At 37.4% G+C, this 15,590-nt stretch overlaps 1 protein-coding gene across 5 annotated transcripts in view; it reads left to right on the forward strand.

The window, feature by feature from the left end:
* Positions 1-15,590, forward strand: part of TTC3 (tetratricopeptide repeat domain 3) — a 66,522-nt gene that overhangs the window by 25,461 nt on the left and 25,471 nt on the right. For all 5 annotated transcript variants that reach the window (XM_086618085.1, XM_086618106.1, XM_086618123.1 and 2 more), the window contains exons 16-26: positions 943-1,003; positions 3,709-3,775; positions 5,796-5,933; positions 6,938-7,018; positions 7,749-7,861; positions 10,106-10,232; positions 11,774-11,896; positions 12,085-12,186; positions 12,856-12,948; positions 13,641-13,705; positions 15,106-15,242. In XM_086618085.1, coding sequence (XP_086474211.1) covers positions 943-1,003; positions 3,709-3,775; positions 5,796-5,933; positions 6,938-7,018; positions 7,749-7,861; positions 10,106-10,232; positions 11,774-11,896; positions 12,085-12,186; positions 12,856-12,948; positions 13,641-13,705; positions 15,106-15,242 — 1,107 coding nt within the window. The remainder of the gene's footprint in view (positions 1-942; positions 1,004-3,708; positions 3,776-5,795; positions 5,934-6,937; positions 7,019-7,748; positions 7,862-10,105; positions 10,233-11,773; positions 11,897-12,084; positions 12,187-12,855; positions 12,949-13,640; positions 13,706-15,105; positions 15,243-15,590) is intronic.

Raw genomic sequence — 15,590 nt, forward strand, 5'->3', positions numbered from 1 at the left:
GAAAATTAAAGACTTCTTAACTTAATCATGAGTGTGCATGTGCGCATTCAGGTGCCTAATGTTACGTTTTAATTCCACAGAAAACAGTTGAGAAATTATTTTAAAGTTAATGGCATGACTTCCTGGTTTTGACCAATTACAATAAATCACATGAAAATGTGTTTTCTTCTTCCGTGTTACTAATGCATTGTTTACTCAGCTTGTAGAGGCCTGTAACTCAACCGTATTAGATGTCTGAAGTTGGGAAGTGTATTAACAAAGTTTTGTGTTAAGTATTTGACATTAAGTTTCAGAGTTAGAAATGAGTCAGTATCACATGATAGTTTCTTTCTTGTCTTTGTGATCCAGTATTTCCACATCACCAAAACATTTTTATTTTGTAATCAGGGACATTTATCTTGATCCGACTCATATGTTCACATGTCAAATATTAATGTGGGTTGAACTTAACTCCTTTAGCAATGTATTTTTGAAGTAGCAGACTCTTTCTGTAAAATTTCTGTAGTCAAACTGGAACATCCATAGCGATCTGTTATTCCCTTTAAAAATTCTAGTTATCAACTAATAGTGAATAATATCAACTGTGATTTTGTATAACGTGTGGAGTTCTTTAGCTTGGAGTCCACTTTAATATTTGTTACGATATTGTAGAGTCAGATCATACCTTACAGAATTTTAAGGTGGTTCTATATATTTGAAGTATCTTTTACTCTTTATAAAATTAATAAAATCTTGCGCTACTTAATAAAAATAATATAAAAATCATACTATAACACTCACAGGTGGCTTTTTAAAAAAGCTGTTAGTTTTAGTCGTGTTTAGTCATGTTAGTAAATGTTTCAGATCTATTATTTATAAAGCAAAATGTGAGTTCTGAGTGCAATTTTCTTCCTTTGTTTTAGGTGATGATCATTTCATTTAAAATACTTTTTCTCATGACAGGCCAAAGTTATCAAAACAAAGGAAGGTCGAAAACCAAACCTGGTGACTCAGAAAAGATGAGGTAAGAAATTGTATTTATTTTTTATTTTGTGTTACTTTATGTAGCACTTAAAAAGGAGTTAATGCAACATTGTCTTGCTGCTTGCTCTTTGCTAATCGTTTGTTTACATTGTTTGCATACTTTTTCTGGATATAGTTCATGTTAAGATAGCTGATTAAAGTTCACAGAACTCCGGTTTTCATGAAGAGCCTGAGTTATTACTTGAAAACTAAATATTTTCCAAAGCTCAGTTGGATTTTAGTAAATGAAGGCATAATTTTAATAACTGCTGTTCAAAAACTGTTGCCCAAAAGCAAGTTACACAGTATAGCCATAACACATGTGCTTCGCTTGCAACAAAAGATAATAGGAATCTTGTTTCAGTTGTTGCACTCAAACTTACACCACAATGTAACTTAGGCTCTATCTTATTTTCAGGCCCTCTTTGTACTAGTTCTACTCTGTGTACCAAATAATTTTTAAAACTTCTTTGACACTTCATGTGCTTACTAAGAAGAGATTTGGCTGTGAGGAAAGTGTTGTAAGTCAGTCTCAGAATTGAATACTAGAAAAGAACTTTTGCTTAAAGAGTAGTTTAGTTGGTTGTAGACTTGAATGTTTGCTTCAAGCTTACCAATGTCTAATTTTAAGTACATGAATATCCCAGTAGGACATGCTGAATGTAAATGAATATGTTTGATGGTTTGGGGCCAAAATTAAATTACTTGAGATAAAAAGCACTGTAGATTTTATGGACAAAATTTATGCTTCCATCTGTTACAACATTTAAAACAAGGTTTAACAAAATAAATAATTACTTCCAGTGATATTGGGGCCAACGTGCTCCAAACAGATTTGGGAAAATTGCTGCATTTATAGGTGATTCCATTTGCCACCATGTTTCCTCATCTAATAGATAAGGAGTAAAGAACCGTTACTGCTGACTTATTTCTAAGATGGCTGAGGCAAATGATGACTTACTACTTAAGACCACGCAGAATGGAAGCTTTTAGTTTTTTAACTTGAGCTGTGAAATTAGACAAATTAAGCTCTGACTGTACTTTCTTGCTTGTGTGCTGCTTCAGCTACTGTTTTTCAGTTGTGTTGAGGATGATTAAAAGCAGATGAAGGGAACAGTGAAATAAGCTGTTTATATTGAAATAGAAAAGTTTCCATTAAGTGATAACTTTTAAGGCAGATTTTTCACATAGAGTCCAAGCCTTTAGGAAGCCTGGGAGCTGAACCTGATATCCCCAGCCCTGATCTAAGTGTGACCACAAAACCTACCATGTTTTAATCTGTATTTATTATAGTACAGTCCTTTTGTTTTTCCTTAAGTCTTTTTGAATACCACTGTAGGTAGGACAACTGAAACTTTCTCACAGGACAGGTAATTTATATTGTTTAACTGGGTTGCCACTGATTAATTTCTCCTTTCACTTTAAGGGAGACAAAAACATTAGAATTCACTATGGGAACAAATCCTCTTTAATGTTAACTGAACCATCTGCAAAATGGCTTCTCTCGCAGGGAAGTTTGTTAGACCTATTTAAAAAAATAGTGTTTCTCAACAAGTGAGGTGCGTGGTCAGTTACAATCTTATCTCCATTTCTGTAATTAAGAAGTTGCTTGGCTTCCAAAAATCTAGGGAATCTTCTGACACAGTAAAGAATTTTATCTCAGATGATGAGTGTTTGATGCCTCTGAACGTGGGCCAGAACAGAATGTATGTTAGCAACAGGCAATATAGTAGCGTTAAGGATTGAGTAGCAATCTTAGCATTGAGGATTTATTTTAGAGTATTGAGCAGTGCTTTGCCTCTTTGTTATACTTTCTCCGTTCTCTGGTTGTGCATGGCATTTCTGCTGCAGTAGTGGGAAGGAAGAGGTGGGAAGAACAACTCTGTTCCTCTCTTCTCTTCTCTCTCTGTCCCCACCATGCATAGCTGCTACATGTGCTCGTTCGATTTTAAGCAGTGGTTGTGCTAGGATAAAGGATCTTGTACTTAGGAGGAGCAGAGAAGGGGAGAGAGGCCTAAGCACCTTCTTAGACCTCTGCCTTTGGTGTAGGGAATTTTCTAGTCACCTATCACACCCCTTCTTAAGATCAATTTAGCTGAGAATAAGGTGGAGAAGTTAAAACAAAATGGAGAACACTCCTCCTTCCCTGAAGCCCTAGTGATTCCTGAGCCAGAAGTATATGAACTATACGAATAGTATAATAATCATAGAATCATAGAATGGTTAGGGTTGGAAGGGACCTCAAAGATCGCCTAGTTCCAACCCCCCTGCCATGGGCAGGGAAATCCTCCACTACACCAGGTTGCCCAAAGCCTCATCCAACCTGGCCTTGAACACCTCCAGGGATGGGGCATCCACAACTTCTCTGGGCAACCTGTTCCAGTACCTCACCACCCTCAATGTAAAGAATTTCTTTCTTATATCTAACCTAAATCTGCCCTCTTTCAGTTTAAATCCGTTGCCCCTTGTCCTATCACTACACACCCTTGTAAAATCCTTGATATAATCCTTGTAAAATCCTTGTATAATCCTTGATAGTGTTACAGCACTTGTTATTGCAATTGTGAAAGTGTGCCATAATAATCTCTAGCATGTAGGCAAATGTGGTGTAGTTGATAAAAGCACAGAAACTTCTGTTTCTTGAAAATAAAATTACATATAAAGTAGATGTACAAACTCATTATGCCGTTGTCCTGTTATTTGTAGAGATCATCTTGATTTGAAGACAGAGTCTAGAACCATCCAAGATAAACTCTTCTGTACTGTGCAACAGGTAACTGGGAATTGATTAGTGTAAATGATTTGTCACCTTCTAGTCACACTGTCCAAAATCTCGATTAACTCAAAAATTCACCACTTCATGCTTAGCCTGACTTTTATCAGAAGACAAAGTATGTGATTACACTGATTTATACTGTCTTGTTGCTGTTAGTGTTCTTTTTGCTTCTCTTCCTTCCCCTCTTGTAAGACCTCACACTGGAAATTAGTGTAACAAAACTCATTGTAGTCATAGAATAACTTAGGTAGAAACATGAGTTAGTAATGTAGTCCCCTTGTACCTTAATTTGTAAGAAAAATACAAAAATCACTGGGAATCATTCAGGGATTTATAATACCCTTCTCAGGGTTCTAAGTAAGTATGTTTTCCTGTGTTTGGTACGTTTGGAAACAATCATAGAACATTTTGTTGAATAGCTGTTTAAACGCTATAAAATTAATAAATCGAGAGTTCTCCTTCTCAAGTCTTATCAGTAATGAATGAAGAGCATCTCAAAGCTCTTGAATTAAATCATGGGGACAATACATAATTAGTCATTTCCTCTCTGTTAATTTGGGGAAGTGGATACCAGAAATCTGTTCTGATTAATTACCTCATAAGAGAAAACTGGTTTGAGGAGAAGGTGCAGGTTCTGCCTGCACTAAGACCCCTTAATTCCTTTAAAATACCTGTTTTTGTAAGACTAATGTGTTACTAGTTTTGAAAGTAACACTTTTAGCTGGTCTAATAAGCTTCATATGTCATGTAGCTTAACATTAAATTAATATAATTTGTTCTGTTCTATAACTATATTCTCTGACGGCGTTATACCTTGTATCAATAGTTCTAGGAAATTAAAATAAGTCTTAATCATATTTTCATTAACTCATTTCTGCATTTTGGTCTTTTCTCTACCTATTTGTAGTTTCCACTCTCTCTGCCACTTTTGTTTATAACTGTCATTAGATCATGAGTATTTTCTTATGTTTGTCCTTTTTGGTCAGTTGACAGGATGAACACAAAGTAAGATGGAAAGTCATAAATGCTCGGGAAAATGCATTCAAGACATGCATTAAATTTAGTATGTCAAAAGCTGAATTCAGTTCACAGGAATACAATTAAGCACACCATTAGAATAATGTTATAAAAATCAAGCAACTCAGAAATTATGACGTTCCATTTTTCCCATATCTTCCAATTCTTTCAATTTCTTCTTGCCCACGACCCTGCCTTCAGAATGGCAGGCTCAAAATTTCATGTATGGGGGTAGAAAAAAGGATGGCTGATGAAAAGCTTATGAAGCAGGATTACTTCATACTGAAGATGAATTCATACTGAAATGAGGTGGTGGCCTAAAATACGCAGGGGGGCCTCCTCCTTCTTTGTTTTTTGCTTGTCATTGCAGAAGTAGATGCTGGAGGAACTTCTTAAATAGTTGAGTTACTTCTACCCTGACACAATGGTCTGCTTCCCGAAGCTAGTTTTATTTTAGTGTTTTAACAGATCAAAAACATACAGATTCCTAATTCTGCAACTGCTTGTCTCGATTTACAGTCTCAGTGCTGGAAATTCCCACAGACTTTGGGAAGTATCTGTGCTGAAAGGCTAATAACAATGCATTCTGAAACCTTCTGGCATAACTGTTACTCTAGATGAAGAGAAAGTGTAGTCTGGTTTGTTTCTGGTTGTTTGTTTTTTTTAATACATAAGAAGGATTAAACAATACTTGAGCCAAATTTGAAACTTTCTGAAGAGAAAAGGATCTAAACTTAGAACAAAACCTAGATTTTTAAAAGAGTAGCAGCATTAGGTCCATGAAAATCTTAAGTTTTTAGAAGCTGAATTTAAAAGAGTATTATAAAAATGTACCTGATTTGCTGCTTTAAAAGTGGAATTGTGATAAAACTGTAGGAAGTACAGAAGTTTAACAATTGTCTGTTTGATATGTGTTTTAGAAAATAGCTATGCTCTAACGAGAGGAAAAAAAAAAAAAGATTATTTTCTTTTGGACTTACTGTTTTCCTAAATATTTTAGATGGATTTAACTATGTTGCCAGAAGTGGTTAAATCCCTTGTTCGTGATGGTTATACAGCCTTGATGGACCAGCGGTGTCACAGTGCTGAACAAGCCTTTTCACAATTGTTGAACATTCTAAATCCTTCAGAATTAAAGGTAAACTGAGAGGAATAACTTAATTTATTAGAGTAATTGAAGTTGATGTTTTCAGTATTGTCTTTCATTCCTTCCTTCCACCGAAATAGTCATTATTGTTGAATTGTTGCCCATGATGTTGACTACAATGCCAAGTGTTTCACTGATACGTTTGCCAAGGAGCTTACTAATGAGAAAGGGATAGTAGCGTAGGATGCATTTTTGTAACGTTCAGCATACACATGCATTTCTAGATGCAATCTAGAAATACAATAGTATTCTTGTGAGAATAATATGTACTTATTAAATATCTTACTTGATAACAAACTACTGTCCATTGTCAGCTTAACCTTTATTCATAATAATGGAGGGTAAAAAGAATATATATTCTTCAGGTCAGATAACTCTCTGATGGCAGAAACTGTGAAATTTTGTGAATGTATATCTAGCCAATCAGCCATTGTCCCATTTGCCATCTTAGATTTCTTTAAATTATTGTACTGTAGTATTAAGTTTTCTGTGACAGTGCTCGTGCACGTGTGTTGCTGTGTTTCAAGCTCCCATTTTAGTAAAGGCTGTTGCAGTGCCAACAAGTCTGAGCAAGTAACGCACCAATCCATCTGGAATTGTGACCTTGTTTATTAGGAAGAAAAAGGTTGTTTTTTATATTTTAAAAACAATCTACTCAATTTTTAACATAAAATACAGCAAAGACACGTTGCACTGCATGAAGTCAACATAGTAAGGCCTGTAGTTAGAGCATTTCTGAAAGCAGATGCTTCAGGATGTATCTCTTTGGAATCCATAGGGCTGCCGAATGACCAGCAGTAAAAGTGTAGTTAACCATCACTTTTTATGCTAATCGTAACATCAGCCTGGGTAGAGGCTGTGATAAGAAGGATGAGACAAAGAGTTTCCTGTCTCTGTTGCAGTGAAGAACTTCAGTTCACAGTAGACAGTAATGTTCTAGTTACCAGCACAGTGTTTTCGTGTGTGCTACTGCTGTAATTTGACTCTGTTTTCAGCAACTGAATCTTCATATTATCAATTACGTTGTAATCATCTATGGACATGCCACTGCTCTTCTGGGAATAGGACAGCCTGAGGTATGATATTAAGCCACTATGTTGCTCTTATTCAAAGTTCTAGTTCAAGTAGTCGGTCATCCATTTTTGTCTCTTAACAGACATTAAATGAGGGGGGAAGGAGAGCTTTCATCGCGTTTTAGAAAATCGTATGGTTTAATATTGGAGACTAGATCTTTAATGGTTTTGGATAAACTAAGCTACCAAATGAAATTTCTTTTTAAGCTTTCAAATGAGATTCTTAAGTATTACTGAAGAATAATGAACTATTTTTCTTCTAGTTTGTTCTAATATGGCTATGCTCTAGTCTTTCTACCACAAACATTCTGCTTCTGAAACAAGAGAAAGAGAATGCTTTTGGTTCTGGAAAACACCAAAACAGATATGTGGGTTATCTGGGTTTTTTTGGGGGCTGTTTTGTTTGTTGTTCGTTTTTTTTTCCCTGCAGTGTTTAAAAATATTCAGTGTCTTACAATGAACTCTAAAATGTCTTGGTGTTTGTAGCTTAGTGAGCTCAACCATTTAGTTTCATTATTTCAGAGGGAGTTCGTGTTTACAGAATAAGTTTCTTTTTTAATAAAGAGAAGCCTTTGTGTGTGATCATAAGATTGCTTAATTACCTTTACTGTTCATAAGACTGATCAAAGAACAGGGCATACTGACCCACTGTACTGGAGCAATAAAAAGCAGAGGAAAAGTGAAAAGCTTCTGGCAAAAGGTCATATATTTTTGTCTTAAATTTATTTTGAAGGCATTGACAAAGGCTGAAGACGAGTTTAAGAAAATAATTGAACAGTACCAGGAGGAAAGATTTGGTTGTTTGGCATACTATGGAATTGGAAAAGTATACCTTAGACAAAACAGGTTGGTATAATATAAAGCTTCAATATTTGATAGAAAAAAAATCTTCATTTGAGAAACCATGTGTGTGGTTTTTTGAATTATTCTTTTTTAATCACTAAATTCATACATCAGACTGATTTATTACAACTTTTAAGTTTGTTACTGCTAAGGATGTAATGGAAGCCGTTGAATCAAGCGGACTCCAGGGCATGGGGATATGACCAACCAGCACACTCCTGCAGTGGAGGAGAGCTCAGGAGAAGGGCAAAAAAATGATGATCTCAGGGGAAAAATGTATCGTAAAGAAAGCTTAACTTATCTCAACACCAGGGACACTGGAGGGTAACCTTGGTTTTAGATAAGGCAGCTGCACAAGTGAGTCATCAGGTTCCCTGAGACAGATAAAGAGTAATGTCTTCCTGAGCTAGCCAGACCAGAATGGGGGGAGAGGGGGATGTGTATACGTGGCTCAGCTGGACATAAAGTGCAGAAACTGGAGAACTAAAACTTGAGAGCAAAGGGCTTGAGTTGGCTTCAACCCATGTATTCCTGGTGCTATTTCTTTCCAGCATCCTGACGGTAAGCATGTAGAGGCCGGTAATGCAAAATGCGTTTGTATCCGTTTTGATTCAACTATGTGTTGCAATTGCTGTGTTATGCTTGTGTTGTGAGGTCAGTATATGACTGTATTGCTCTACTGAACCAAAATACCCTGTAATGCCTGTGGTGGGTTGACCCCGGCTGGCTGCCAGACCATCACCCAGCTGTGCTCCCACTCCCCCTCATCAAGGGAAGACAGGGAGAAAATAAAATAACATGAAAAAGCCCAGGGGTTGAGATAAAGACCTTGCTGGCTAGGTCACTTGCTCATTACAGTCACAGGCAAAACAGACTCAACTTGAGGAAAAATAACTTGATTTATTGTCTGTTAAAATAGAGTTGGATGGTAGGAAACAAAGGAAAAAACTAAAATCACCTTTCCTCTGCCTGCCTCTTTATGCCAAGCTCGACTTCACTCCCTCATTCCTGCCTCCTCTACCTCCTCCTCCCCCACTTGGCACAGAGGGATGGGGAATGAGGATCGTGGTCAGTCCGTAATAGCTCCCTTCTGCTGCTTTTTTCTCCACACACTCCTCCCCTGCTGCAGCAGTGGAGCCTCTCCATGAGCCGTGCTTCCTTTGGGACACATCCAGCTGTGCTGGCAGGGGTCCTTCACAGCTGCAGTGTGGGTACCTGCTCCAGTGGGGTCATCTCCAGGGGCTACAGGAGAATCTCTGCTCAGTGCCTGGAGCACCTCTTCCCCTCCTCCTTCTTACCTTGCTGCTTATAGGGCTGTTTCTCACAGTTTGGGGTTTTTTTCCTTACTCCTCACAGCCATGCAGTATATTTTGTCCTTTCTTACCCATGCTTTCCCTGAGGTGCCACCATCTTGCCTCAGGGGGTGAGTTTGTTGGAGCCAGCTAGAACAGGTTGTGTCCAGAATGGGACAGCCCTGGCTTCTCCTCACAGAGGCTGCCCCTGCAGCACTGGTCCCCACTCCCCTGCCCAACCTTGCCACATAAACCCAGTACAATGCCAAATAAGTCTAGTATTAAACATTAAACCCTCCTCATGGAGTATCTTCAAAGCACCTGGTCAGAGTGTGTTGGACTCTGAGAGGGAATTCCTCCTTCCCACTGCCGCAGCGTAGCCAGGTGCAGTCTGAGACCCAGGAGGTGTCTGCATCCCAGTCCCACAGATGTGGCTGTTTCCTGTGATGGTTTTGACCTGTCGTGAGGCTGTGTGCGTGTCCCAAGGAGGTGCACACGTGTGACAACACAGCTGGCCACCTGGACCACCCCAGGCCGAGCATCTCCTATGTACAGCACTACCTGAACTCATGTAAAATGCAAGTACGGGTACCCGTGTCCTGTGACTCCTCCCTGGCTGGTCAGGGTGTGAAGGTCACTAGTGAATGTACATGTGGCCTCACCCTCTACACTGACAAGCACTCCCACTGTGGTGGGTCCCTTGAATATCAGCACAGGCTTTTCACCTGCCTCATATCTGCACCTGGACCCCTTACCCAGCCTGGCTGACTGGCTCACACCTGGAGTCTTTTATACTGAAGAGTCTTTAAACAGATGACTTAATGACCAAGTGAGCTTTCATTCTACATACTCTTACAGTTACCATTTTTAAAAAAATTAATTGTGAAAATACTACAGGCCATGTAGAAGTTTTACATGTGTGATCTGAACATATTGTACTTGTTTCAAACTTCAGATTTTCAGCTGCGCTTGATCAGTTCCTGAAATCACAAACAATGGTTAATCACAAGATTGTACCTGGAGTATTAACTTGGCCCACAACATCTCAGGTCATTGAAGAGACACGAACAGAGAATTTACAGGTATGTTTGGGTTTTTTTTTAAAAAAAAAAGGCATAAAAACCTGTCAAATGGCCTTTCCAAAAAAAAAAAAAATTGTCATCTCTCCCTGCCTCCCTATTGTCAAAGCCAAAGAAAGATGGGTGAAAAAGGTTTCAGCCAGTGCAAGTACTGCTGCTCGTTGTCTAGAGTGTTGTCAGCTCCAAGGCCTCATTTTTGTAGAGCAGAACTCTTCTTCTTGTGATGACAAATCAGGGGCTCTGTCAGGCTCTATGCTTGGGAATTTCTATGTAATGATATGATTCTAGTCTGCTCCAAGTGTTTTGTAATGTGTTAACTTCTTAGTTGCATGTTACCAAACTTAAAGTAGATGTGAGTACTATACACAACGTAATGCTGGAGAGAACTGTGTAAAAAATTTGAATTAGCAAAATGTGAAGTTGAAAATTTTAGCAGTGGTGCGATGTTTAAAAAAAACACATAGGAGAGTTTGACTATGTAACTCTTGGTTGATGCTGTGGGAGTTGTATGGTAAAATTCCCTGTTTGACTTGAAAAAAATCTAACTTGTGATTCTGACACTACAAACTTGCTTTCTCACAGCAAACAGCTTTTTTTTTGTTTGTTTATTATTGTTACTGCTTTTAGACTATACTTGAGTTATTGTTATTTGTGAAGGGTTTCTGGATAAACCGTGCCTTGTGGCGCAAGACGTGTGAGCTGCTCTGTGTGGAGGTGATTCGACGCAGTAGAACATGCTTGGTTGTTCAGCACATGAACCTGGCTGTACTATGCTGACCTGTTTCATTTCTAGTAGAAGCAGCAGTACTGCTGTTTCCTAAACAAAAACTGACGTAAAGATTTCTTATAGACCCCAGCTGACATCACAGTAGTCTGGCCACAGTAATGCATCAGTGGTCTGGAACTTCTGGAGAGCATAATGCAAATATCTGAAAGGCTGTTAACTGATGGTCTCTTTGTTTCTAAGACTGTTTTATTAATCTGGCCTCAATGCCTGTGGGACTTGAACTCACTTTATGTAAAGCCACTGAAATGTCTTCACCTCAGACACCATTCTGGGAGATCTCTCTAGCTCCAGTGCAGGTCCAGCTCTGAGCTGTCCCTAGGAATGTACTTGATCCTGTAATGCAGATCCCAGGTTAGGTACTCCTGAAGTGCTGGGAAATGACAGAAATAAGCAGGCACTCTGTTTTCATCATGTTACCAGAGTAACCTGGCTCATTGTTTTGGCAATGGAAAGCTTACTATATTCTCATGCATTTGGAATTGGTCAGCATATGAAGCATTGGTCCAAGATAAACCTGCATGCAGGGAAGCTATGAGTACTTAGCTGATAGCAGTTCAAACGAGCTTTTGAATATTTTGCCATAAAAGGACAATATTCCATAACTTTAACTAGAAAAGAGTTGTTCTTTTGGTATTATTCATCTGCTGTTCAAAAAGACATATGCTTCACTGCAGAGTTCCTTAGAAGTTTATAAGTAGATATTGAATCTTTTCCTGGTTTCTGTGCAATTTTTCACACGTCATTTTGTGTTTCTCAGTTGACTTTAAAGAATTGTATTGAGGAATGCAAGTTTCCTCCAGAACCAGATGCAATTTGTCGATACCAGCATTGCCATGGCCAGTCCAAAATCCAAATATTTTTTACAGACCCAGACTTTAAGGTAAATTTTTACATTAAAAGGGTTTGGGAAAGAAAATTTCATATTTACATGTTTTCTTCTTCCTTTCATATTAAAGAGTTATGTGGATCACACCATCTTATCCTGTCTACTGTTAAGTTGTGCACTGTTTTCTGTTTTTGTTTTTTTTTTAAAAAAAGATGTTAAATTCATATTATTTCTCAATGTAGGGTTTTATACGTATTAATTGCTGTCAGCAATGTAGAGTGGAGTTTCATATCAGCTGTTGGAAAAAGTTGAAAACAACAAACTACAGTGATAAAAATGATAAGGTAAGAGCTGTGTCAGACTACAAGCATTTTATTTTTTCTTTTTTTAGTCAAGATTATAGCATTCCATTGGCTTCTGGTAAGTGCAGTGCTACACCCTGATCTTCCACCCCTCTGACAATGGAAAGAGGAGTCTTTATCCGCACTCGCGTGTCAGACAATTTAGAAAAAGCTTGCTGTTGTCTGCAGAAGAAAGACCTGTGTGAAGGCTTAGTCTCCTTAGCCTGTTTCTCTTACATCGTTTATGTCCTCCCATATGGAAGTTTTATTCCTTCTACAGTCTTGCTGTTGAAGCGACAGTTCAACATTGAGTATGTCTAAAGGAATTTTACAAAATACAATATCAGCAGCCAGTATAAAATGAAGGGAAGTCCAGGCAGCGTATGAACTCAGAAAAGAATATTCTTAAAGTTGACTGTTGAGTGTGAAGTTGGAGGAGGAGAGGCTTTGCTATAGCTTTGGGACTAACAGGTATACACCACAGATGTAGGATCCTTTTGATTTGCTGTCCTTGCCAAGTCAGCTGTCACTTGCTTTCCTCATCCAGTAAGAGTTTAGGACTGTGTTAGCTTTAATTACCTTGGTCATCTCAAATTAAGAAACTGTAATCTGTATAAGAACATAGATTTTTGTATGAATTTAAATGTCTTTGTATATTATTTTCTCCTACAGGATTTTCTTCAAGAACTGTGTTTCACTCCTGATTGTACAGGCCTTATTTCAAAAATAGTTATTTTCAGTTCTTCTGGACTGGTAAAATGTGAAGTAAGTAAATGTTCATGTAAAATATGAAAATAATCTTTAAAATATTTACTTGGTAAAGGAGTTAAAGTGAAGATGAGAATGTATTGCAAACTTAGAAGTAATATACTATCTCAACTACAGAATCTGAGCGTTATTTAGGAATATTAATTGCCTGTTCGCTTCTTGCCTGTTCTCCTGGTGGAGCAGGCATTACCTTATGGTACTGGTTAGAGTTGTCATGGATGGGCACTGGAGTTCAATTTTGTATTTTGTTTGTATGATGTGAAAGGAACTCCGTTAGTTTAACTCGGAGCTAATCTTGCTAAATGAAATAATTGTATTGGAAGGGGGCTCTTACCCTCTACAGAGTCACAGGAAGATGAATACTTCTTCCCAGAGCAGTAATGATCTGTGGGAAGAAAAAACGTGATCATAAAGTTTGCTTTCTGCCCACTGGCAAAGCAAAACGGCCTCCAGTTCTTCTTGACTTTGTGTTATCTTTTGACCTCTCTTTTCTGCACATAAAGACGCCTTGCTGTATACCAAGTTGTAGCAGTAGAAGATAATTTTAGGTAGACCTTCATGAGGCTTCATCTCTTTTCGTAGTATTACTTCTACTGCTTTCCAAAGCATCAAATGTTCCTGAGTTTTGAGTACAGCAATGTTGCATCGTAACCCTAATGTAATTATTATGATGTCACTTATTTTGGTAGTTTGAACAAAAAATCACAAAAACCAAGGAACCACCAAGAGCCAGTATTAAACAGAAATGTTCAAGGTAAGCTCTCTACTGTTTAAAACTGAGTTGAATCAATTTGAGAACAAAGCAGTTTTCTCTAGGATTAGTTTTCATGCCTTTTTAAGAATTGCTAAAATATCACAAATAATTTGGAAAGCTATTCTTGCCCTTTGCCTCTGATAAACTAAAAAGTCTGGTGAAATACATTATTATCCAATTATAAAATCATTTAAATTAACTTGAAGATAGAGCTACAGATTTATAACATGAGCACAGGAGGGCCTTAACTATTATTGATTAATAAATTATTAGTAGCTCTCTAGTGGTCATACAGTTCTTTAAAAACAACATTTTCAGTTTGGCCACAGGAAACTCTTTTCAAATATACTAGATATGAGTTGATGCAATACCACATGACGGTATTGAGGAGTAAATTGTCCATTGCACCATTGACTTCCTGGCAATTTGAACCAATAGTTTTCAAATATAAATTTCTGCAGTCATCTTTAAGTCTTTATACCCGAAACCTAATTTCATTGTGAAATCTGTGGGCAGGGAAGTAACATGTTGTTTGGGAAAACATGTGATTTGGAGGCTGTGTGCAGAACTTGATGACTGTTCCTGTTCTTTACTTTTATTCTCCATACGTGTCTTTCACTTGTCCTAAGATACTTAACAATTGGAATACTAAAAGAACGGGTGTCTGTTATTCTTAATGGATTGATTGTCTTAATTACACTCGACATTCACCGTTTATGTATCTAGGTTAGAATGCCATGTCTATTTTAAGCCTGAGATGGCAAGCGTTGTTCTGTTCCTTCCCCTTGCTAGAGGGAAGACACTCAGATTGTTAGCTGGATAGGAGAGATATCGCTGTGTGGCATAAGTTCAACACCACTGTTCCACAGAATTTATTAGTTAACCAACATTGCGTGAGTGTTTAGGAAGTGTAAATAAAAATTGCTAATGATGCTATTCCAGTTGTTGATGCATGTACCTTTGACATAACACTTTTCGGCCAAGTAAGTTTGTAAATAATGAGGAATCATGCTGAGACGATAAACAAAATTGATTTTAAAAGTTGAGGAAATCAAATGTTGGTATTTGATTCAAAATGCTGAGTTATAAATTAAGGAAAAACAACTTGGTAGTTTTTAAATGAATCCTAATTTAGACATCTTTAATGGGAGTAAAAATTATTGCATCTTGAGGATATTCTTACCCTTATGTACATGATCTTTGTGAAACTTTTACGACATTTTTGTGAGCTCTTAACTTCTAAATGAAAACTAGCTTTATTATATTTATACTTTTCAGCATAATATTGTATAGTAGAATGGAGCATATAGCTATTGTACGACATGGACAATAACTGAGATGTGCCCAACTCCTTTGGCAACTTCTCAATGTTAGGCTCATCGCTTAATTGCTTTTTTCAGTCTTAGGAAGTTAAAAATGAAACAAGAAAAAAAATTGCGAAGAAAACGTGCACGAGAAGAGGCACAGAATTCTGCTAAAAAGAAAATAGAAGAAAACCAGATGGGAAACAAATCATCTCAATACAGTGATCACAGTGGTATGTGGAAGTATAGATTATTGCTCTATGCTATCATGAGGTTGCATAGTTAACATTCTGAATGTCCTAAGTCAAATTGTAACGGAATACTAATATTGAACATAACGCTACACTAACATCTTACAGTTATTTAGAAATTAAAACCAGAACTGAAATAAAAGTAATATTAAGTAAAAATACAAGTCTTTAAGAGGAGGATTAAGTTCCTTGTAGAAAACGTTTATTCTTGCTTCATTGATTCGTGAAGAAGAAACCTGAAGAGGGAAAAGGCTCAAATTCCAAGTTAATCTATTTAAAAGTGATTTCAGGAGAAGCTTTATGTCCAACAAGTTAGGACACTGCTACAGG

The sequence above is a fragment of the Tauraco erythrolophus genome, chromosome 1 (genome assembly GCF_009769465.1).
Source record: "Tauraco erythrolophus isolate bTauEry1 chromosome 1, bTauEry1.pri, whole genome shotgun sequence".
Lineage (NCBI taxonomy): Eukaryota > Metazoa > Chordata > Aves > Musophagiformes > Musophagidae > Tauraco > Tauraco erythrolophus.